This window comes from Oncorhynchus nerka, unplaced genomic scaffold (assembly GCF_034236695.1).
Source record: "Oncorhynchus nerka isolate Pitt River unplaced genomic scaffold, Oner_Uvic_2.0 unplaced_scaffold_475, whole genome shotgun sequence".
Lineage (NCBI taxonomy): Eukaryota > Metazoa > Chordata > Actinopteri > Salmoniformes > Salmonidae > Oncorhynchus > Oncorhynchus nerka.
In genome coordinates, this window is record NW_027040486.1 from 410,484 (window position 1) to 434,453 (window position 23,970).

At 49.3% G+C, this 23,970-nt stretch overlaps 1 protein-coding gene across 1 annotated transcript in view; it reads left to right on the forward strand.

Moving 5' to 3' along the window:
* The first annotated feature begins 572 nt into the window (after positions 1 to 572).
* The window catches only part of LOC135571258 (unconventional myosin-XV-like), a 51,385-nt gene continuing 27,987 nt past the window's right edge, over positions 573 to 23,970 (forward strand). The window contains exons 1-5 of the mRNA XM_065017041.1: positions 573 to 1,090; positions 6,814 to 6,886; positions 13,280 to 13,353; positions 14,413 to 14,495; positions 15,168 to 15,298. Coding sequence (XP_064873113.1) covers positions 851 to 1,090; positions 6,814 to 6,886; positions 13,280 to 13,353; positions 14,413 to 14,495; positions 15,168 to 15,298 — 601 coding nt within the window. The 5' untranslated portion in view covers positions 573 to 850. The remainder of the gene's footprint in view (positions 1,091 to 6,813; positions 6,887 to 13,279; positions 13,354 to 14,412; positions 14,496 to 15,167; positions 15,299 to 23,970) is intronic.

A 23,970-nucleotide genomic window follows, 5' to 3' on the forward strand; every position in this document is an offset into this window, starting at 1 on the left:
TACAGACTACAGAGACACAGGGACCAGCTGAAGACCAGGAAGGGGAAGGACAGCAGACAACCAGCTGACATGGTTACATACTCTAAGGTGAGAAACACACAGTACTACAGACTACAGGCTCAGAGACACAGGGACCAGCTGAAGACCAGGAAGGGGAAGGAGAGCAGACAACCAGCTGACATGGTTACATACTCTAAGGTGAGAAACACACAGTACTACAGACTACAGACTACAGAGACACAGGGACCAGCTGAAGACCAGGAAGGGGAAGGAGAGCAGACAACCAGCTGACATGGTTACATACTCTAAGGTGAGAAACACACTGTACTACAGACTACAGGCTCAGAGACACAGGGACCAGCTGAAGACCAGGAAGGGGAAGGAGAGCAGACAACCAGCTGACATGGTTACATACTCTAAGGTGAGAAACACACAGTACTACAGACTACAGACTACAGAGACACAGGGACCAGCTGAAGACCAGGAAGGGGAAGGAGAGCAGACAACCAGCTGACATGGTTACATACTCTAAGGTGAGAAACACACAGTACTACAGACTACAGACTACAGAGACACAGGGACCAGCTGAAGACCAGGAAGGGGAAGGAGAGCAGACAACCAGCTGACATGGTTACATACTCTAAGGTGAGAAACACACAGTACTACAGACTAGAGGCTCAGAGACACAGGGACCAGCTGAAGACCAGGAAGGGGAAGGAGAGCAGAGAACCAGCTGACATGGTTACATACTCTAAGGTGAGAAACACACAGTACTACAGACTACAGACTACAGAGACACAGGGACCAGCTGAAGACCAGGAAGGGGAAGGAGAGCAGACAACCAGCTGACATGGTTACATACTCTAAGGTGAGAAACACACAGTACTACAGACTACAGACTCAGAGACACAGGGACCAGCTGAAGACCAGGAAGGGGAAGGAGAGCAGACAACCAGCTGACATGGTTACATACTCTAAGGTGAGAAACACACAGTACTACAGACTACAGGCTCAGAGACACAGGGACCAGCTGAAGACCAGGAAGGGGAAGGAGAGCAGAGAACCAGCTGACATGGTTACATACTCTAAGGTGAGAAACACACAGTACTACAGACTACAGACTACAGAGACACAGGGACCAGCTGAAGACGAGGAAGGGGAAGGAGAGCAGACAACCAGCTGACATGGTTACATACTCTAAGGTGTAATACTACAGACAACAGATACACATCCCCTGTACTGTACTACAGACAACAGATACACATCCCCTGTACTATACTACAGACAACAGATACACATCCCCTGTACTATACTACAGACAACAGATACACATCCCCTGTACTACAGACAACAGATACACATCCCCTGTACTGTACTACAGACAACAGATACACATCCCCTGTACTGTACTACAGACAACAGATACACATCCCCTGTACTACAGACAACAGATACACATCCCCTGTACTACAGACAACAGATACACATCCCCTGTACTACAGACAACAGATACACATCCCCTGTACTATACTACAGACAACAGATACACATCCCCTGTACTATACTACAGACAACAGATACACATCCCCTGTACTGTACTACAGACAACAGATACACATCCCCTGTACTGTACTACAGACAACAGATACACATCCCCTGTACTACAGACAACAGATACACATCCCCTGTACTGTACTACAGACAACAGATACACATCCCCTGTACTATACTACAGACAACAGATACACATCCCCTGTACTATACTACATACAACAGATACACATCCCCTGTACTGTACTACAGACAACAGATACACATCCCCTGTACTGTACTACAGACAACAGATACACATCCCCTGTACTACAGACAACAGATACACATCCCCTGTACTACAGACAACAGATACACATCCCCTGTACTGTACTACAGACAACAGATACACATCCCCTGTACTGTACTACAGACAACAGATACACATCCCCTGTACTGTACTACAGACAACAGATACACATCCCCTGTACTACAGACAACAGATACACATCCCCTGTACTGTACTACAGACAACAGATACACATCCCCTGTACTGTACTACAGACAACAGATACACATCCCCTGTACTGTACTATAGACAACAGATACACATCCCCTGTACTACAGACAACAGATACACATCCCCTGTACTACAGACAACAGATACACATCCCCTGTACTACAGACAACAGATACACATCCCCTGTACTGTACTACAGACAACATATTCACATCCCCTGTACTATACTACAGACAACAGATACACATCCCCTGTACTGTACTACAGACAACAGATACACATCCCCTGTACTATACTACAGACAACAGATACACATCCCCTGTACTGTACTACAGACAACAGATACACATCCCCTGTACTATACTACAGACAACAGATACACATCCCCTGTACTATACTACAGACAACAGATACACATCCCCTGTACTACAGACAACAGATACACATCCCCTGTACTATACTACAGACAACAGATACACATCCCCTGTACTGTACTACATACAACAGATACACATCCCCTGTGCTGTACTACAGACAACAGATACACATCCCCTGTACTGTACTACAGACAACAGATACACATCCCCTGTACTGTACTACAGACAACAGATACACATCCCCTGTACTGTACTACAGATACACATCCCCTGTACTACAGACAACAGATACACATCCCCTGTACTACAGACAACAGATACACATCCCCTGTACTACAGACAACAGATACACATCCCCTGTACTACAGACAACAGATACACATCCCCTGTACTATACTACAGACAACAGATACACATCCCCTGTACTACAGACAACAGATACACATCCCCTGTACTACAGACAACAGATACACATCCCCTGTACTATACTACAGACAACAGATACACATCCCCTGTACTACAGACAACAGATACACATCCCCTGTACTACAGACAACAGATACACATCCCCTGTACTACAGATAACAGATACACATCCCCTGTACTGTACTACAGACAACAGATACACATCCCCTGTACTATACTACAGACAACAGATACACATTCCCTGTACTGTACTACAGACAACAGATACACATCCCCTGTACTATACTACAGACAACAGATACACATTCCCTGTACTATACTACAGACAACAGATACACATCCCCTGTACTACAGACAACAGATACACATCCCCTGTACTATACTACAGACAACAGATACACATCCCCTGTACTGTACTACAGACAACAGATACACATCCCCTGTACTACAGACTACAGATACACATCCCCTGTACTATACTACAGACAACAGATACACATCCCCTGTACTGTACTACATACAACAGATACACATCCCCTGTGCTGTACTACATACAACAGATACACATCCCCTGTGCTGTACTACAGACAACAGATACACATCCCCTGTACTGTACTACAGACAACAGATACACATCCCCTGTACTGTACTACAGATACACATCCCCTGTACTACAGACAACAGATACACATCCCCTGTACTACAGACAACAGATACACATCCCCTGTACTACAGACAACAGATACACATCCCCTGTACTGTACTACAGACAACAGATACACATCCCCTGTACTACAGACAACAGATACACATCCCCTGTACTACAGACAACAGATACACATCCCCTGTACTACAGACAACAGATACACATCCCCTGTACTACAGACAACAGATACACATCCCCTGTACTGTACTACAGACAACAGATACACATCCACTGTACTGTACTACAGACAACAGATACACATCCCCTGTACTGTACTACAGACAACAGATACACATCCCCTGTACTGTACTACAGACAACAGATACACATCCCCTGTACTGTACTACATACAACAGATACACATCCCCTGTACTGTACTACAGACAACAGATACACATCCCCTGTACTATACTACAGACAACAGATACACATCCCCTGTACTATACTACAGACAACAGATACACATCCCCTGTACTACAGACAACATATACACATCCCCTATACTGTACTACAGACAACAGATACACATCCCCTGTACTATACTACAGACAACAGATACACATCCCCTGTACTGTACTACAGACAACAGATACACATCCCCTGTACTGTACTACAGACAACAGATACACATCCCCTGTACTATACTACAGACAACAGATACACATCCCCTGTACTGTACTACAGACAACAGATACACATCCCCTGTACTACAGACAACAGATACACATCTGTGTATTCAGAGTATGTATCTTGCGTATTCATAACTGGGTATTCAGACTGGGTGTGTATTCTGAGTATGTATTCTGAGTATTCAGCCTGGGTGTGTATCCTGAGTATTCTGCCTGGGTGTGTATCCTGAGTATGTAGTCTGAGTATTCAGCCTGGGTGTGTATCCTGAGTATTCAGCCTGGGTGTGTATCCTGAGTATTCAGCCTGGGTGTGTATCCTGAGTTTTCAGCCTGGGTGTGTATCCTGAGTATTCAGCCTGGGTGTGTATCCTGAGTATTCAGCCTGGGTGTGTATCCTGAGTATTTAGCCTGGGTGTGTATCCTGAGTATTCAGCCTGGGTGTGTATCCTGAGTATTCAGCCTGGGTGTGTATTCTGAGTATGTAGTCTGAGTATTCAGCCTGGGTGTGTATTCTGAGTATGTAGTCTGAGTATTCAGCCTGGGTGTGTATCCTGAGTATTCAGCCTGGGTGTGTATCCTGAGTATTCAGCCTGGGTGTGTATTCTGAGTATGTAGTCTGAGTATTCAGCCTGGGTGTGTATCCTGAGTATTCAGCCTGGGTGTGTATCCTGAGTATTCAGCCTGGGTGTGTATCCTGAGTATTCAGCCTGGGTGTGTATTCTGAGTATGTAGTCTGAGTATTCAGCCTGGGTGTGTATTCTGAGTATGTAGTCTGAGTATTCAGCCTGGGTGTGTATCCTGAGTATTCAGCCTGGGTGTGTATCCTGAGTATTCAGCCTGGGTGTGTATTCTGAGTATGTAGTCTGAGTATTCAGCCTGGGTGTGTATTCTGAGTATGTATCCTGAGTATTCAGCCTGGGTGTGTATTCTGAGTATGTAGTCTGAGTATTCAGCCTGGGTGTGTATTCTGAGTATGTATTCTGAGTATTCAGCCTGGGTGTGTATCCTGAGTATTCAGCCTGGGTGTGTATTCTGAGTATGTATCCTGAGTATTCAGCCTGGGTGTGTATCCTGAGTATTCAGCCTGGGTGTGTATCCTGAGTATTCAGCCTGGGTGTGTATCCTGAGTTTTCAGCCTGGGTGTGTATCCTGAGTATTCAGCCTGGGTGTGTATCCTGAGTATTCAGCCTGGGTGTGTATCCTGAGTATTTAGCCTGGGTGTGTATCCTGAGTATTCAGCCTGGGTGTGTATCCTGAGTATTCAGCCTGGGTGTGTATTCTGAGTATGTAGTCTGAGTATTCAGCCTGGGTGTGTATTCTGAGTATGTAGTCTGAGTATTCAGCCTGGGTGTGTATCCTGAGTATTCAGCCTGGGTGTGTATCCTGAGTATTCAGCCTGGGTGTGTATTCTGAGTATGTAGTCTGAGTATTCAGCCTGGGTGTGTATCCTGAGTATTCAGCCTGGGTGTGTATCCTGAGTATTCAGCCTGGGTGTGTATCCTGAGTATTCAGCCTGGGTGTGTATTCTGAGTATGTAGTCTGAGTATTCAGCCTGGGTGTGTATTCTGAGTATGTAGTCTGAGTATTCAGCCTGGGTGTGTATCCTGAGTATTCAGCCTGGGTGTGTATCCTGAGTATTCAGCCTGGGTGTGTATTCTGAGTATGTAGTCTGAGTATTCAGCCTGGGTGTGTATTCTGAGTATGTATCCTGAGTATTCAGCCTGGGTGTGTATTCTGAGTATGTAGTCTGAGTATTCAGCCTGGGTGTGTATTCTGAGTATGTATTCTGAGTATTCAGCCTGGGTGTGTATCCTGAGTATTCAGCCTGGGTGTGTATTCTGAGTATGTATCCTGAGTATTCAGCCTGGGTGTGTATCCTGAGTATTCAGCCTGGGTGTGTATCCTGAGTATTCAGCCTGGGTGTGTATTCTGACTATGTATTCTGAGTATTCAGACTGGGTGTGTATCCTGAGTATTCAGCCTGGGTGTGTATCCTGAGTATTCAGCCTGGGTGTGTATTCTGACTATGTATTCTGAGTATTCAGCCTGGGTGTGTATCCTGAGTATTCAGCCTGGGTGTGTATCCTGAGTATTCAGCCTGGGTGTGTATTCTGACTATGTATCCTGAGTATTCAGCCTGGGTGTGTATCCTGAGTATTCAGACTGGGTGTGTATTCTGACTATGTATTCTGAGTATTCAGACTGGGTGTGTATCCTGAGTATTCAGCCTGGGTGTGTATCCTGAGTATTCAGACTGGGTGTGTATTCTGACTATGTATTCTGAGTATTCAGACTGGGTGTGTATCCTGAGTATTCAGCCTGGGTGTGTATCCTGAGTATTCAGACTGGGTGTGTATTCTGACTATGTATCCTGAGTATTCAGCCTGGGTGTGTATTCGGAGTATTCAGACTGGGTGTGTATTCTGACTATGTATTCTGAGTATTCAGACTGGGTGTGTATCCTGAGTATTCAGCCTGGGTGTGTATCCTGAGTATTCAGCCTTGGTGTGTATCCTGAGTATTCAGACTGGGTGTGTATTCTGACTATGTATTCTGAGTATTCAGACTGGGTGTGTATCCTGAGTATTCAGCCTGGGTGTGTATGCTGTGTGTTTGTTTCCCCAGTCCCCTCTCCAGGAGTCTCTGATAGACTTCACAGACAGCCACATGAACAAGGTGGCAGCTGACATCTCCCTGGGTAAGACAACACTGTTCCCAAATGGAACCCTATTCCCTACACAGTACACTACTTTTGACCAGCGCTCCAGAAGTGGACTATGTAGGGAACTGCGTACAATTTGGGACTTAACCAATGGCTTCTAATCAAATATACAGAACTAAAATATCAAACGCAACATGAAACCATTTCACTGATTTTATTGAGTTACAGTTCATATATGGAAATCAGTCCATTTTAATTAATTAATTAGGCCCTAATCTATGGATTTGACATGACTGGGAATACAGATATGCATCTGTTGGTCACAGACACCATTAATAAAAAGGTAGGGGGGTGTGGATCAGAACCAGTCAGTATCTGGGATGGATCAGAACCAGTCAGTATCTGGGATGGATCAGAACCAGTCAGTATCTGGTGTGGATCAGAACCAGTCAGTATCTGGGGTGGATCAGAACCAGTCAGTATCTGGGGTGGATCAGAACCAGTCAGTATCTGGTGTGGATCAGAACCAGTCAGTATCTGGGATGGATCAGAACCAGTCAGTATCTGGTGTGGATCAGAACCAGTCAGTATCTGGGGTGGATCAGAACCAGTCAGTATCTGGTGTGGATCAGAACCAGTCAGTATCTGGGATGGATCAAAACCAGTCAGTATCTGGGGTGGATCAGAACCAGTCGGTATCTGGTGTGGATCAGAACCAGTCAGTATCTGGGGTGGATCAGAACCAGTCAGTATCTGGGGTGGATCAGAACCAGTCAGTATCTGGGGTGGATCAGAACCAGTCAGTATCTGGTGTGGATCAGAACCAGTCAGTATCTGGTGTGGATCAGAACCAGTCAGTATCTGGGATGGATCAGAACCAGTCAGTATCTGGTGTGGATCAGAACCAGTCAGTATCTGGTGTGGATCAGAACCAGTCAGTATCTGGTGTGGATCAGAACCAGTCAGTATCTGGGATGGATCAGAACCAGTCAGTATCTGGGATGGATCAAAACCAGTCAGTATCTGGGGTGGATCAGAACCAGTCAGTATCTGGTGTGGATCAGAACCAGTCAGTATCTGGGGTGGATCAGAACCAGTCAGTATCTGGGGTGGATCAGAACCAGTCAGTATCTGGTGTGGATCAGAACCAGTCAGTATCTGGGGTGGATCAGAACCAGTCAGTATCTGGGGTGGATCAGAACCAGTCAGTATCTGGTGTGGATCAGAACCAGTCAGTATCTGGTGTGGATCAGAACCAGTCAGTATCTGGGGTGGATCAGAACCAGTCAGTATCTGGGATGGATCAAAACCAGTCAGTATCTGGGGTGGATCAGAACCAGTCAGTATCTGGGGTGGATCAGAACCAGTCAGTATCTGGGGTGGATCAGAACCAGTCAGTATCTGGGGTGGATCAGAACCAGTCAGTATCTGGGGTGGATCAGAACCAGTCAGTATCTGGGGTGGATCAGAACCAGTCAGTATCTGGTGTGGATCAGAACCAGTCAGTATCTGGGGTGGATCAGAACCAGTCAGTATCTGGGGTGGATCAGAACCAGTCAGTATCTGGTGTGGATCAGAACCAGTCAGTATCTGGTGTGGATCAGAACCAGTCAGTATCTGGGGTGGATCAGAACCAGTCAGTATCTGGTGTGGATCAGAACCAGTCAGTATCTGGTGTGGATCAGAACCAGTCAGTATCTGGTGTGGATCAGAACCAGTCAGTATCTGGTGTGGATCAGTATCTGGTGTGGATCAGAACCAGTCAGTATCTGGGGTGGATCAGAACCAGTCAGTATCTGGGGTGGATCAGAACCAGTCAGTATCTGGGGTGGATCAGAACCAGTCAGTATCTGGGGTGGATCAGAACCAGTCAGTATCTGGTGTGGATCAGAACCAGTCAGTATCTGGTTTGGATCAGAACCAGTCAGTATCTGGTGTGGATCAGAACCAGTCAGTATCTGGTGTGGATCAGAACCAGTCAGTATCTGGTGTGGATCAGAACCAGTCAGTATCTGGGGTGGATCAGAACCAGTCAGTATCTGGGGTGGATCAGAACCAGTCAGTATCTGGGGTGGATCAGAACCAGTCAGTATCTGGTGTGGATCAGAACCAGTCAGTATCTGGGGTGGATCAGAACCAGTCAGTATCTGGGGTGGATCAGAACCAGTCAGTATCTGGTGTGGATCAGAACCAGTCAGTATCTGGGGTGGATCAGAACCAGTCAGTATCTGGTGTGGATCAGAACCAGTCAGTATCTGGGGTGGATCAGAACCAGTCAGTATCTGGTGTGGATCAGAACCAGTCAGTATCTGGGGTGGATCAGAACCAGTCAGTATCTGGGGTGGATCAGAACCAGTCAGTATCTGGTGTGGATCAGAACCAGTCAGTATCTGGTGTGGATCAGTATCTGGTGTGGATCAGAACCAGTCAGTATCTGGGGTGGATCAGAACCAGTCAGTATCTGGGGTGGATCAGAACCAGTCAGTATCTGGTGTGGATCAGAACCAGTCAGTATCTGGGGTGGATCAGAACCAGTCAGTATCTGGTGTGGATCAGAACCAGTCAGTATCTGGTGTGGCCACCGTTTGTCTCATGCAGCGCAACACATCTCCTTCACATAGAGTTGATCAGGCTGTTGATTGTGGCCTATGGAATGTGGTCCCACTCCTCTTCAATGGCTGTGAGAAGTTGCTGGAACTTGAATGTGCTGTCGTACACGTCAATCCAGAGCATCCCAAACATGCTCAGTGGGTGACATGTCTGGTGAGTGTGCAGGCCATGGAAGAACTGGGACATTTTCAGCTTCCAGAAATTATGTACATTATCATGCTGAAACATGAGGTGATGGCGGCGGTTGAATGGAACGACAATGGGGACCTCAGGATCTCGTCACGACATCTCTGTGTATTTAAATTGCCATTGAAAAAATGCAATTGAGTTCACGCTGTCGGCCATCTGCCCGGTACTGATGAAACCGGGATTCATCTGTGAAGAGCACACTTCTCCAGCGTACCAGTGGCCATCGAAAGTGAACATTTGCCCACTGAAGTCGGCTCCAACGTCGAACTGCAGTCAGGTCCAGACCCTGGTGAGGGTCGAACTGCAGGCAGGTCCAGACTCTGGTGAGGGTCGAACTGCAGTCAGGTCGAGACCCTGGTGAGGGTCGAACTGCAGTCAGGTGGAGACCCTGCTGAGGGTCGAACTGCAGTCAGGTCGAGACCCTGGTGAGGGTCGAACTGCAGTCAGGTGGAGACCCTGGTTAGGGTCGAACTGCAGTCAGGTCCAGACCCTGGTGAGGGTCGAACTGCAGTCAGGTGGAGACCCTGGTTAGGGTCGAACTGCAGTCAGGTCCAGACCCTGGTGAGGGTCGAACTGCAGTCAGGTGGAGACCCTGCTGAGGGTCGAACTGCAGTCAGGTCGAGACCCTGGTGAGGGTCGAACTGCAGTCAGGTGGAGACCCTGGTTAGGGTCGAACTGCAGTCAGGTCCAGACCCTGGTGAGGGTCGAACTGCAGTCAGGTGGAGACCCTGGTTAGGGTCGAACTGCAGTCAGGTCCAGACCCTGGTGAGGGTCGAACTGCAGTCAGGTGGAGACCCTGGTGAGGGTCGAACTGCAGTCAGGTCCAGACCCTGGTGAGGGTCGAACTGCAGTCAGGTCGAGACCCTGCTGAGGGTCGAACTGCAGTCAGGTGGAGACCCTGGTGAGGGTCGAACTGCAGTCAGGTCGAGACCCTGGTGAGGGTCGAACTGCAGTCAGGTCCAGACCCTGGTGAGGGTCGAACTGCAGTCAGGTCCAGACCCTGCTGAGGGTCGAACTGTAGTCAGGTCGAGACCCTGGTGAGGGTCGAACTGCAGTCAGGTGGAGACCCTGGTGAGGGTCGAACTGCAGTCAGGTCGAGACCCTGGTGAGGGTCGAACTGCAGTCAGGTGGAGACCCTGCTGAGGGTCGAACTGCAGTCAGGTCGAGACCCTGGTGAGGGTCGAACTGCAGTCAGGTGGAGACCCTGCTGAGGGTCGAACTGCAGTCAGGTCGAGACCCTGGTGAGGGTCGAACTGCAGTCAGGTGGAGACCCTGGTTAGGGTCGAACTGCAGTCAGGTCCAGACCCTGGTGAGGGTCGAACTGCAGTCAGGTGGAGACCCTGGTTAGGGTCGAACTGCAGTCAGGTCCAGACCCTGGTGAGGGTCGAACTGCAGTCAGGTGGAGACCCTGGTGAGGGTCGAACTGCAGTCAGGTCCAGACCCTGGTGAGGGTCGAACTGCAGTCAGGTGGAGACCCTGGTGAGGGTCGAACTGCAGTCAGGTGGAGACCCTGGTGAGGGTCGAACTGCAGTCAGGTCGAGACCCTGGTGAGGGTCGAACTGCAGTCAGGTCCAGACCCTGGTGAGGGTCAAACTGCAGGCTGGTCCAGACCCTGCTGAGGGTCGAACTGCAGTCAGGTGGAGACCCTGGTGAGGGTCGAACTGCAGTCAGGTGGAGACCCTGGTGAGGGTCGAACTGCAGTCAGGTCCAGACCCTGGTGAGGGTCGAACTGCAGTCAGGTGGAGACCCTGCTGAGGGTCGAACTGCAGTCAGGTGGAGACCCTGGTGAGGGTCGAACTGCATTCTGGTGGAGACCCTGGTGAGGGTCGAACTGCATTCTGGTGGAGACCCTGCTGAGGGTCGAACTGCAGTCAGGTCGAGACCCTGGTGAGGGTCGAACTGCAGTCAGGTGGAGACCCTGGTTAGGGTCGAACTGCAGTCAGGTCCAGACCCTGGTGAGGGTCGAACTGCAGTCAGGTGGAGACCCTGGTTAGGGTCGAACTGCAGTCAGGTCCAGACCCTGGTGAGGGTCGAACTGCAGTCAGGTGGAGACCCTGGTGAGGGTCGAACTGCAGTCAGGTCCAGACCCTGGTGAGGGTCGAACTGCAGTCAGGTGGAGACCCTGGTGAGGGTCGAACTGCAGTCAGGTGGAGACCCTGGTGAGGGTCGAACTGCAGTCAGGTCGAGACCCTGGTGAGGGTCGAACTGCAGTCAGGTCCAGACCCTGGTGAGGGTCAAACTGCAGGCTGGTCCAGACCCTGCTGAGGGTCGAACTGCAGTCAGGTGGAGACCCTGGTGAGGGTCGAACTGCAGTCAGGTGGAGACCCTGCTGAGGGTCGAACTGCAGTCAGGTGGAGACCCTGGTGAGGGTCGAACTGCATTCTGGTGGAGACCCTGGTGAGGGTCGAACTGCATTCTGGTGGAGACCCTGGTGAGGGTCGAACTGCAGTCAGGTGGAGAACCTGGTGAGGGTCGAACTGCAGTCAGGTGGAGACCCTGGTGAGGGTCGAACTGCAGTCAGGTCGAGACCCTGGTGAGGGTCGAACTGCAGTCAGGTGGAGACCCTGGTGAGGGTCGAACTGCAGTCAGGTCGAGACCCTGGTGAGGGTCGAACTGCAGTCAGGTCGAGACCCTGCTGAGGGTCGAACTGCAGTCAGGTCGAGACCCTGCTGAGGGTCGAACTGCAGTCAGGTCCAGACCCTGCTGAGGGTCGAACTGCAGTCAGGTCCAGACCCTGGTGAGGGTCGAACTGCAGTCAGGTCCAGACCCTGGTGAGGGTCGAACTGCAGTCAGGTCCAGACCCTGGTGAGGGTCGAACTGCAGTCAGGTCCAGACCCTGGTGAGGGTCGAACTGCAGTCAGGTCCAGACCCTGGTGAGGGTCGAACTGCAGTCAGGTCCAGACCCTGATGAGGGTCGAACTGCAGTCAGGTGGAGACCCTGGTGAGGGTCGAACTGCAGTCAAGTCGAGACCCTGGTGAGGGTCGAACTGCAGTCATGTCGAGACTCTGGTGAGGGTAACGAGCACACAGATTACCTTCCCTGAGATGATTTCTGGACGTTTGTGCAGAAATTCTTGGGTTGTGCAAACCTACTGTCCGGGTGGCCGGTCTCAGACGATCCCACAGGTGAAGAAGCCGGATGTGGAGGTCTGGCGTGGTTGTGAGGCTGGTTGGACGTACTGCCAAATGTTTTAAAATGGCGTGGCAGGCCGCTTACGGTAGAGAAATTTCTCTGAAGGATATTCCTGCAGTCAGCATGCCAATTGCACGTTCCCTCAAAACTTGAGACATCTGTGACAAAACTGCACATTTTAGAGTGGCCTTTTATTGTCCCCCAGCACAAGGTGCACCTGTGTAACGATCATGCTGTTTTAATCAGCTTCTTGATATGACACACCTGTCAGGTGGATGGATTATCTTGGCAAAGGAGAAATGCTCACTAACAGAGATGTAAACAAATTTGTGCAAAACATTTGGGAGAAAGAAGCTTTTTGTGCGTCTGGAACATTTCTGGGATCTTTTGTTTCTCCTGAAACGTGGGACCAACACTTTACATGTTGTGTTAATATTGTTGTCCAGTGTAGTTATTTTATTTCTCATGGAACCTGTCTCACCTTCTTCACTCTGCAGCTGTGATGAAGTTCATGGGAGACTACCCTCTGAAGGGACAGACAGAACAGGACCTGGTCTCAACGATCCTAAAGGTACACACTCACTCACTCACTCACACTCACTCACTCACACACACACTCACGCACGCTCGCTCTCTCACTCACACACTCACTCACTCACTCACTCACTCACTCACTCACTCACTCACTCACTCACTCACTCACTCACTCACACACTCACTCACTCACACTCACTCACTCACTCACTCACACACACACACTCACGCTCCGCTCACCACTCACTCACTCACTCATCACACTCACTCACTCACTCACTCACTCACCACTCCTCACTCACTCACTCCACTCACCACTCACTCACTCACTCACTCACTCACTCACCACTCCCTCACCACTCACTCACTCACACACTCACACCACACACTCACTGTCACTCACACAGTCACCACTCACTCACCACTCACTCACCACTCACCCACCACTCACCTGTCTCACCACTCACCACCACCACTCACTCACACTCACTCACCAGTCACTACCTGTCACTGTCACTCAGTCCTCACTCCACTACACTCACACTCACCACTCACCACCACCCACCTCACTCACTCACTCATGTCACTCACCACCACCACTCACTCTGTCTGCTCTCACTCACTCCTCACTCACTCACCACTCACCACTACACTCACACTCATCACTCACTCACCATACACTCACACTCCACCACCAGTCATGTACACTCACTCACCTCACTGTCTGTCACTCTCACTCACTCACTCACTCCACTCACCTCACACTCACCACTCACTCACTCACTCACTCATCACTCACTCACTCACTCACTCACTCACTCACAGTCACTCACTCACTACACTCACTCACTCACTCACTCACTCACTCACTCACGCACGCTCGCTCACTCGCATCCCAACATATATCTTCTACTTCTGAAAAAGGTGTGTGTGTGTGTGTGTGTGTGTGTGTGTGTGTGTGTGTGTGTGTGTGTGTGTGTGTGTGTGTGTGTGTGTGTGTGTGTGTGTGTGTGTGTGTGTGTGTGTGTGTGTGTGTATATGTGTGTGTGTGTGTGTGTGTGTGTGTGTGTGTGTGTGTGTGTGTGTGTGTCTCTAGCTCAGTGGGGAGTATGGTCTGATGAAAGATGAAGCCTACTGCCAGGTGATGAAACAGGTCACAGGAAACACCAGCTCCAAAACGTAAGAACCCTAACATTGATCTCTAACCTCTAACCTTGACCTCTAACCTCTAGGGACAGTTGTCAGAGAGGCTGGAGGCTACTCTACATCCTGACTGTTATAGGGTTAGTGTATATCTGACCTCTGACCTCTAACCTCTAGGGACAGTTGTCAGAGAGGCTGGAGGCTCCCTCTACATCCTGACTGTTATAGGGTTAGTGTATATCTGACCTCTGACCTCTAACCTCTAGGGACAGTTGTCAGAGAGGCTGGAGGCTCCTCTACATCCTGACTGTTATAGGGTTAGTGTATATCTGACCTCTGACCTCTAACCTCTAGGGACAGTTGTCAGAGAGGCTGGAGGCTACTCTACATCCTGACTGTTATAGGGTTAGTGTATATCTGACCTCTGACCTCTAACCTCTAGGGACAGTTGTCAGAGAGGCTGGAGGCTCCTCTACATCCTGACTGTTATAGGGTTAGTGTATATCTGACCTCTGACCTCTAACCTCTAGGGACAGTTGTCAGAGAGGCTGGAGGCTACTCTACATCCTGACTGTTATAGGGTTAGTGTATATCTGACCTCTGACCTCTAACCTCTAGGGACAGTTGTCAGAGAGGCTGGAGGCTACTCTACATCCTGACTGTTATAGGGTTAGTGTATATCTGAGTCCCTCTGACCTCTAACCTTAGGGACAGTTGTCAGAGAGGCTGGAGGCTCCTCTACATCCTGACTGCGTTCCATCGCTGTTCTGAGGTCCTGAAGCCCTTCCTTTTAACGTTCCTGTTGGACGCCTGCTCTGGTCCTGGAGTTCACTACCAAGGTACCCTAACTATATCTATAACCCTCCCTACCAGTCAGGATGTCTGTTATACCTGTCTGTCTGTCTGTCTGCTCTAGTCCTGTAGTCCACTACCAAGGTACCCTAACTATATATATAACCCTCCCTACCAGTCAGGATGTCTGTTATACCTGTCTGTCTGTCTGCTCTAGTCCTGTAGTCCACTACCAAGGTACCCTAACTATATCTATAACCCTCCCTACCAGTCAGGATGTCTGTTATACCTGTCTGTCTGTCTGCTCTAGTCCTGTAGTCCACTACCAAGGTACCCTAACTATATCTATAACCCTCCCTACCAGTCAGGATGTCTGTTATACCTGTCTGTCTGTCTGCTCTAGTCCTGTAGTCCACTACCAAGGTACCCTAACTATATCTATAACCCTCCCTACCAGTCAGGATGTCTGTTATACCTGTCTGTCTGTCTGCTCTAGTCCTGTAGTCCACTACCAAGGTACCCTAACTATATCTATAACCCTCCCTACCAGTCAGGATGTCTGTTATACCTGTCTGTCTATCTGCTCTGGTCCTGGAGTCCACTACCAAGGTACCCTAACTATATCTATAACCCTCCCTACCAGTCAGGATGTCTGTTATACCTGTCTGTCTGTCTGCTCTGGTCCTGGAGTCCACTACCAAGGTACCCTAACTATATCTATAACCCTCCCTACCAGTCAGGATGTCTGTTATACCTGTCTGTCTGTCTGCTCTAGTCCTGTAGTCCACTACCAAGGTACCCTAACTATATCTATAACCCTCCCTACCAGTCAGGATGTCTGTTATACCTGTCTGTCTGTCTGCTCTAGTCCTGTAGTCCACTACCAAGGTACCCTAACTATATCTATAACCCTCCCTACCAGTCAGGATGTCTGTTATACCTGTCTGTCTGTCTGTCTGCTCTAGTCCTGTAGTCCACTACCAAGGTACCCTAACTATATCTATAACCCTCCCTACCAGTCAGGATGTCTGTTATACCTGTCTGTCTGTCTGCTCTAGTCCTGTAGTCCACTACCAAGGTACCCTAACTATATCTATAACCCTCCCTACCAGTCAGGATGTCTGTTATACCTGTCTGTCTGTCTGTCTGCTCTAGTCCTGGAGTCCACTACCAAGGTACCCTAACTATATCTATAACCCTCCCTACCAGTCAGGATGTCTGTTATACCTGTCTGTCTGTCTGCTCTAGTCCTGTAGTCCACTACCAAGGTACCCTAACTATATCTATAACCCTCCCTACCAGTCAGGATGTCTGTTATACCTGTCTGTCTGTCTCCTCTAGTCCTGTAGTCCACTACCAAGGTACCCTAACTATATCTATAACCCTCCCTACCAGTCAGGATGTCTGTTATACCTGTCTGTCTATCTGCTCTAGTCCTGGAGTCCACTACCAAGGTACCCTAACTATATCTATAACCCTCCCTACCAGTCAGGATGTCTGTTATACCTGTCTGTCTGTCTGCTCTGGTCCTGGAGTCCACTACCAAGGTACCCTAACTATATCTATAACCCTCCCTACCAGTCAGGATGTCTGTTATACCTGTCTGTCTGTCTGCTCTAGTCCTGGAGTCCACTACCAAGGTACCCTAACTATATCTATAACCCTCCCTACCAGTCAGGATGTCTGTTATACCTGTCTGTCTGTCTGCTCTAGTCCTGTAGTCCACTACCAAGTTACCCTAACTATATCTATAACCCTCCCTACCAGTCAGGATGTCTGTTATACCTGTCTGTCTGCTCTAGTCCTGTAGTCCACTACCAAGGTACCCTAACTATATCTATAACCCTCCCTACCAGTCAGGATGTCTGTTATACCTGTCTGTCTGTCTGCTCTAGTCCTGTAGTCCACTACCAAGGTACCCTAACTATATCTATAACCCTCCCTACCAGTCAGGATGTCTGTTATACCTGTCTGTCTGCTCTAGTCCTGGAGTCCACTACCAAGGTACCCTAACTATATCTATAACCCTCCCTACCAGTCAGGATGTCTGTTATACCTGTCTGTCTGTCTGCTCTAGTCCTGGAGTCCACTACCAAGGTACCCTAACTATATCTATAACCCTCCCTACCAGTCAGGATGTCTGTTATACCTGTCTGTCTGTCTGCTCTAGTCCTGTAGTCCACTACCAAGGTACCCTAACTATATCTATAACCCTCCCTACCAGTCAGGATGTCTGTTATACCTGTCTGTCTGTCTGTCTGCTCTAGTCCTGTAGTCCACTACCAAGGTACCCTAACTATATCTATAACCCTCCCTACCAGTCAGGATGTCTGTTATACCTGTCTGTCTGTCTGCTCTAGTCCTGTAGTCCACTACCAAGGTACCCTAACTATATCTATAACCCTCCCTACCAGTCAGGATGTCTGTTATACCTGTCTGTCTATCTGCTCTAGTCCTGGAGTCCACTACCAAGGTACCCTAACTATATCTATAACCCTCCCTACCAGTCAGGATGTCTGTTATACCTGTCTGTCTGCTCTAGTCCTGTAGTCCACTACCAAGTTACCCTAACTATATCTATAACCCTCCCTACCAGTCAGGATGTCTGTTATACCTGTCTGTCTGCTCTAGTCCTGTAGTCCACTACCAAGGTACCCTAACTATATCTATAACCCTCCCTACCAGTCAGGATGTCTGTTATACCTGTCTGTCTGTCTGCTCTAGTCCTGTAGTCCACTACCAAGGTACCCTAACTATATCTATAACCCTCCCTACCAGTCAGGATGTCTGTTATACCTGTCTGTCTGTCTGTCTGCTCTAGTCCTGGAGTCCACTACCAAGGTACCCTAACTATATCTATAACCCTCCCTACCAGTCAGGATGTCTGTTATACCTGTCTGTCTGTCTGCTCTAGTCCTGTAGTCCACTACCAAGGTACCCTAACTATATCTATAACCCTCCCTACCAGTCAGGATGTCTGTTATACCTGTCTGTCTGTCTGCTCTAGTCCTGTAGTCCACTACCAAGGTACCCTAAATATATCTATAACCCTCCCTACCAGTCAGGATGTCTGTTATACCTGTCTGTCTGTCTGCTCTAGTCCTGTAGTCCACTACCAAGGTACCCTAACTATATCTATAACCCTCCCTACCAGTCAGGATGTCTGTTATACCTGTCTGTCTATCTGTCTGCTCTAGTCCTGTAGTCCACTACCAAGGTACCCTAACTATATCTATAACCCTCCCTACCAGTCAGGATGTCTGTTATACCTGTCTGTCTGTCTGTCTGCTCTAGTCCTGTAGTCCACTACCAAGGTACCCTAACTATATCTATAACCCTCCCTACCAGTCAGGATGTCTGTTATACCTGTCTGTCTGTCTGCTCTGGTCCTGGAGTCCACTACCAAGGTACCCTAACTATATCTATAACCCTCCCTACCAGTCAGGATGTCTGTTATACCTGTCTGTCTGTTCTAGTCCTGTAGTCCACTACCAAGGTACCCTAACTATATCTATAACCCTCCCTACCAGTCAGGATTACATTTACATTTAAGTCATTTAGCAGACGCTCTTATCCAGAGCGACTTACAAATTGGTGCTTTCACCTTATGACATCCAGTGGAACAGCCACTTTACAATAGTGCATCTAGGTCTTTTAAGGGGGAAGGATTACTTTATCCTATCCTAGGTATTCCTTAAAGAGGTGGGGTTTCAGGTGTCTCCGGAAGGTGGTGATTGACTCCGCTGTCCTGGCGTCGTGAGGGAGTTTGTTCCACCATTGGGGGGCCAGAGCAGCGAACAGTTTTGACTGGGCTGAGCGGGAACTGTACTTCCTCAGTGGTAGGGAGGCGAGCAGGCCAGAGGTGGATGAACGCAGTGCCCTTGTTTGGGTGTAGGGCCTGATCAGAGCCTGGAGGTACTGAGGTGCCGTTCCCCTCACAGCTCCGTAGGCAAGCACCATGGTCTTGTAGCGGATGCGAGCTTCAACTGGAAGCCAGTGGAGAGAGCGGAGGAGCGGGGTGACGTGAGAGAACTTGGGAAGGTTGAACACCAGACGGGCTGCGGCGTTCTGGATGAGTTGTAGGGGTTTAATGGCACAGGCAGGGAGCCCAGCCAACAGCGAGTTGCAGTAATCCAGACGGGAGATGACAAGTGCCTGGATTAGGACCTGCGCCGCTTCCTGTGTGAGGCAGGGTCGTACTCTGCGGATGTTGTAGAGCATGAACCTACAGGAACGGGCCACCGCCTTGATGTTATTTGAGAACGACAGGGTGTTGTCCAGGATCACGCCGAGGTTCTTAGCGCTCTGGGACGAGGACACAATGGAGTTGTCAACCGTGATGGCGAGATCATGGAACGGGCAGTCCTTCCCGGGAGGAAGAGCAGCTCCGTCTTGCCGAGGTTCAGCTTGAGGTGATGATCCGTCATCCACACTGATATGTCTGCCAGACATGCAGAGATGCGATTCGCCACCTGGTCGTCAGAAGGGGGAAAGGAGAAGATTAATTGTGTGTCGTCTGCATAGCAATGATAGGAGAGACCATGTGAGGTTATGACAGAGCCAAGTGACTTGGTGTATAGCGAGAATAGGAGAGGGCCTAGAACAGAGCCCTGGGGGACACCAGTGGTGAGCACGTGGTGAGGAGACGGATTCTCGCCACGCCACCTGGTAGAGCGACCTGTCAGGTAGGACGCAATCCAAGCGTGGGCCGCGCCGGAGATGCCCAACTCGGAGAGGGTGGAGAGGAGGATCTGATGGTTCACAGTATCGAAGGCAGCCGATAGGTCTAGAAGGATGAGAGCAGAGGAGAGAGAGTTAGCTTTAGCAGTGCGGAGCGCCTCAGTGATACAGAGAAGAGCAGTCTCAGTTGAATGACTAGTCTTGAAACCTGACTGATTTGGATCAAGAAGGTCATTCTGAGAGAGATAGCGGGAGAGCTGGCCAAGGACGGCACGTTCAAGAGTTTTGGAGAGAAAAGAAAGAAGGGATACTGGTCTGTAGTTGTTGACATCGGAGGGATCGAGTGTAGGTTTTTTCAGAAGGGGTGCAACTCTCGCTCTCTTGAAGACGGGAGGGACGTAGCCAGCGGTCAGGGATGAGTTGATGAGCGAGGTGAGGTAAGGGAGAAGGTCACCGGAGATGGTCTGGAGAAGAGAGGAGGGGATAGGGTCAAGCGGGCAGGTTGTTGGGCGGCCGGCCGTCACAAGACGCGAGATGTCATCTGGAGAGAGAGGGGAGAAAGAGGTCAGAGCACAGGGTAGGGCAGTGTGAGCAGAACCAGCGGTGTCGTTCGACTTAGCAAACGAGGATCGGATGTCGTCGACCTTCTTTTCAAAATGGTTGACGAAGTCATCTGCAGAGAGGGAGGAGGGGGGAGGATTCAAGAGGGAGGAGAAGGTGGCAAAGAGCTTCCTAGGGTTAGAGGCAGATGCTTGGAATTTAGAGTGGTAGAAAGTGGCTTTAGCAGCAGAGACAGAGGAGGAAAATGTAGAGAGGAGGGAGTGAAAGGATGCCAGGTCCGCAGGGAGGCGAGTTTTCCTCCATTTCCGCTCGGCTGCCCGGAGCCCTGTTCTGTGAGCTCGCAATGAGTCGTCGAGCCACGGAGCGGGAGGGGAGGACCGAGCCGGCCTGGAGGATAGGGGACATAGAGCGTCAAAGGATGCAGAAAGGGAGGAGAGGAGGGTTGAGGAGGCAGAATCAGGAGATAGGTTGGAGAAGGTTTGAGCAGAGGGAAGAGATGATAGGATGGAAGAGGAGAGAGTAGCGGGGGAGCGAGAGCGAAGGTTGGGACGGCGCGATACCATCCGAGTAGGGGCAGTGTGGGAAGTGTTGGATGAGAGCGAGAGGGAAAAGGATACAAGGTAGTGGTCGGAGACTTGGAGGGGAGTTGCAGTGAGGTTAGTGGAAGAACAGCATCTAGTAAAGATGAGGTCGAGCGTATTGCCTGCCTTGTGAGTAGGGGGGGAAGGTGAGAGGGTGAGGTCAAAAGAGGAGAGGAGTGGAAAGAAGGAGGCAGAGAGGAATGAGTCAAAGGTAGACGTGGGGAGGTTAAAGTCGCCCAGAACTGTGAGAGGTGAGCCGTCCTCAGGAAAGGAGCTTATCAAGGCATCAAGCTCATTGATGAACTCTCCGAGGGAACCTGGAGGGCGATAAATGATAAGGATGTTAAGCTTGAAAGGGCTGGTAACTGTGACAGCATGGAATTCAAAGGAGGCGATAGACAGATGGGTAAGGGGAGAAAGAGAGAATGACCACTTGGGAGAGATGAGGATCCCGGTGCCACCACCCCGCTGACCAGAAGCTCTCGGGGGTGTGCGAGAGCACGTGGGCGGACGAAGAGAGAGCAGTAGGAGTAGCGGTGTTGTCTGTGGTGATCCATGTTTCCGTCAGAGCCAAGAAGTCGAGGGACTGGAGGGAGGCATAGGCTGAGATGAACTCTGCCTTGTTGGCCGCAGATCGGCAGTTCCAGAGGCTACCGGAGACCTGGAACTCCACGTGGGTCGTGCGCGCTGGGACCACCAGATTAGGGTGGCCGCGGCCATGCGGTGTGGAGCGTTTGTATGGTCTGTGCAGAGAGGAGAGAACAGGGATAGACAGACACATAGTTGACAGGCTAGAGAAGAGGCTACGCTAATGCAGAGGAGATTGGAATGACAAGTGGACTACACGTCTCGAATGTTCAGAAAGTTAAGCTTACGTAGCAAGAATCTAATTGACTAAAATGATTAAAATTATACAGTACTGCTGGGGTAGGCTAGCTGCGTTGTTGACACTACCCTAATCAAGTCGTACGGTTGAGTGTGACGTTTCTACAATGCTGCTTTTCGGGAGCTAGCTGGCTAGCTAGCAGTGTTGGTTACGTTACGTTGCGTTAGGAGAACGACAATAGCTGGCTAGCTAGCAGTGTTGGTTACGTTAAGTTGCGTTAGGAGAACGACAATAGCTGGCTAGCTAATCTAGAAAATCGCTCTAGACTACACAATTATCTTTGAAACAAAGACGGCTATGTAGCTAGCTACGATCAAACAAATCACACCGTTGGGACTGTAATGAAATGAAATGAAAGTGATACTACCTGTGGAGCGACGCGGAATGCGACCGGAATGCGAAAGTTCTATTCAGTAGACGTTGGCTGGCTATTGACTAGCTAGGAGTGTCTCCTACGTTAAGGACGACAAAATAGCTGGCTAGCTAACCTCGGTGAATTAAGATAATCACTCTAAGACTACACACTCTAAACTACACAATTATCTTGGATACGAAGACAGCAAAGACAACTATGTAGCTAGCTAATACTACACTAATCAAGTCGTTCAGTTGAGTGTGATAGTTACTACAGTGCTACGGTAGCCAGTGAACGTAAGCTAGCTGGGTAGCTGCTAGGCAGATAGGAGGGTGACGAAATACGATAATAACGCAATTATCACTCTAAGACTCCACACTCTAAACTACACAATTATCTTGGATACGAAGACAGCAAAGACAAGTATGTAGCTAGCTAACACTACACTAATCAAGTCGTTCAGTTGAGTGTGATAGTTACTACAGTGCTACGGTAGACGGTGAACGTGTTGGGCAGATAGGAGACGACGAAATACGATAATTACGCAATTATCTTTGATACAACGACGACTATGTAGCTAGCTAAGAAGAAATTGCTATTTCAAATCAGACCGTTGTACTATAATGAAATGTAATGAAATGTAATGAAAAAGTTATACAACCTGCAGACCGAAGCGTGGATGCGACCGACTCGCTCCAACCCGGAAGCAGGATGTCTGTTATACCTGTCTGTCTGTCTGCTCTAGTCCTGTAGTCCACTACCAAGGTACCCTAAATATATCTATAACCCTCCCTACCAGTCAGGATGTCTGTTATACCTGTCTGTCTGTCTGCTCTAGTCCTGTAGTCCACTACCAAGGTACCCTAACTATATCTATAACCCTCCCTACCAGTCAGGATGTCTGTTATACCTGTCTGTCTGTCTGTCTGCTCTAGTCCTGTAGTCCACTACCAAGGTACCCTAACTATATCTATAACCCTCCCTACCAGTCAGGATGTCTGTTATACCTGTCTGTCTGCTCTAGTCCTGGAGTCCACTACCAAGGTACCCTAACTATATCTATAACCCTCCCTACCAGTCAGGATGTCTGTTATACCTGTCTGTCTATCTGCTCTAGTCCTGGAGTCCACTACCAAGGTACCCTAACTATATCTATAACCCTCCCTACCAGTCAGGATGTCTGTTATACCTGTCTGTCTGTCTGCTCTGGTCCTGTAGTCCACTACCAAGGTACCCTAACTATATCTATAACCCTCCCTACCAGTCAGGATGTCTGTTATACCTGTCTGTCTGTCTGCTCTAGTCCTGTAGTCCACTACCAAGGTACCCTAACTATATCTATAACCCTCCCTACCATTCAGGATGTCTGTTATACCTGTCTGTCTGTCTGCTCTAGTCCTGTAGTCCACTACCAAGGTACCCTAACTATATCTATAACCCTCCCTACCAGTCAGGATGTCTGTTATACCTGTCTGTCTGTCTGCTCTAGTCCTGTAGTCCCCTACCAAGGTACCCTAACTATATCTATAACCCTCCCTACCAGTCAGGATGTCTGTTATACCTGTCTGTCTGTCTGCTCTAGTCCTGTAGTCCACTACCAAGGTACCCTAACTATATCTATAACCCTCCCTACCAGTCAGGATGTCTGTTATACCT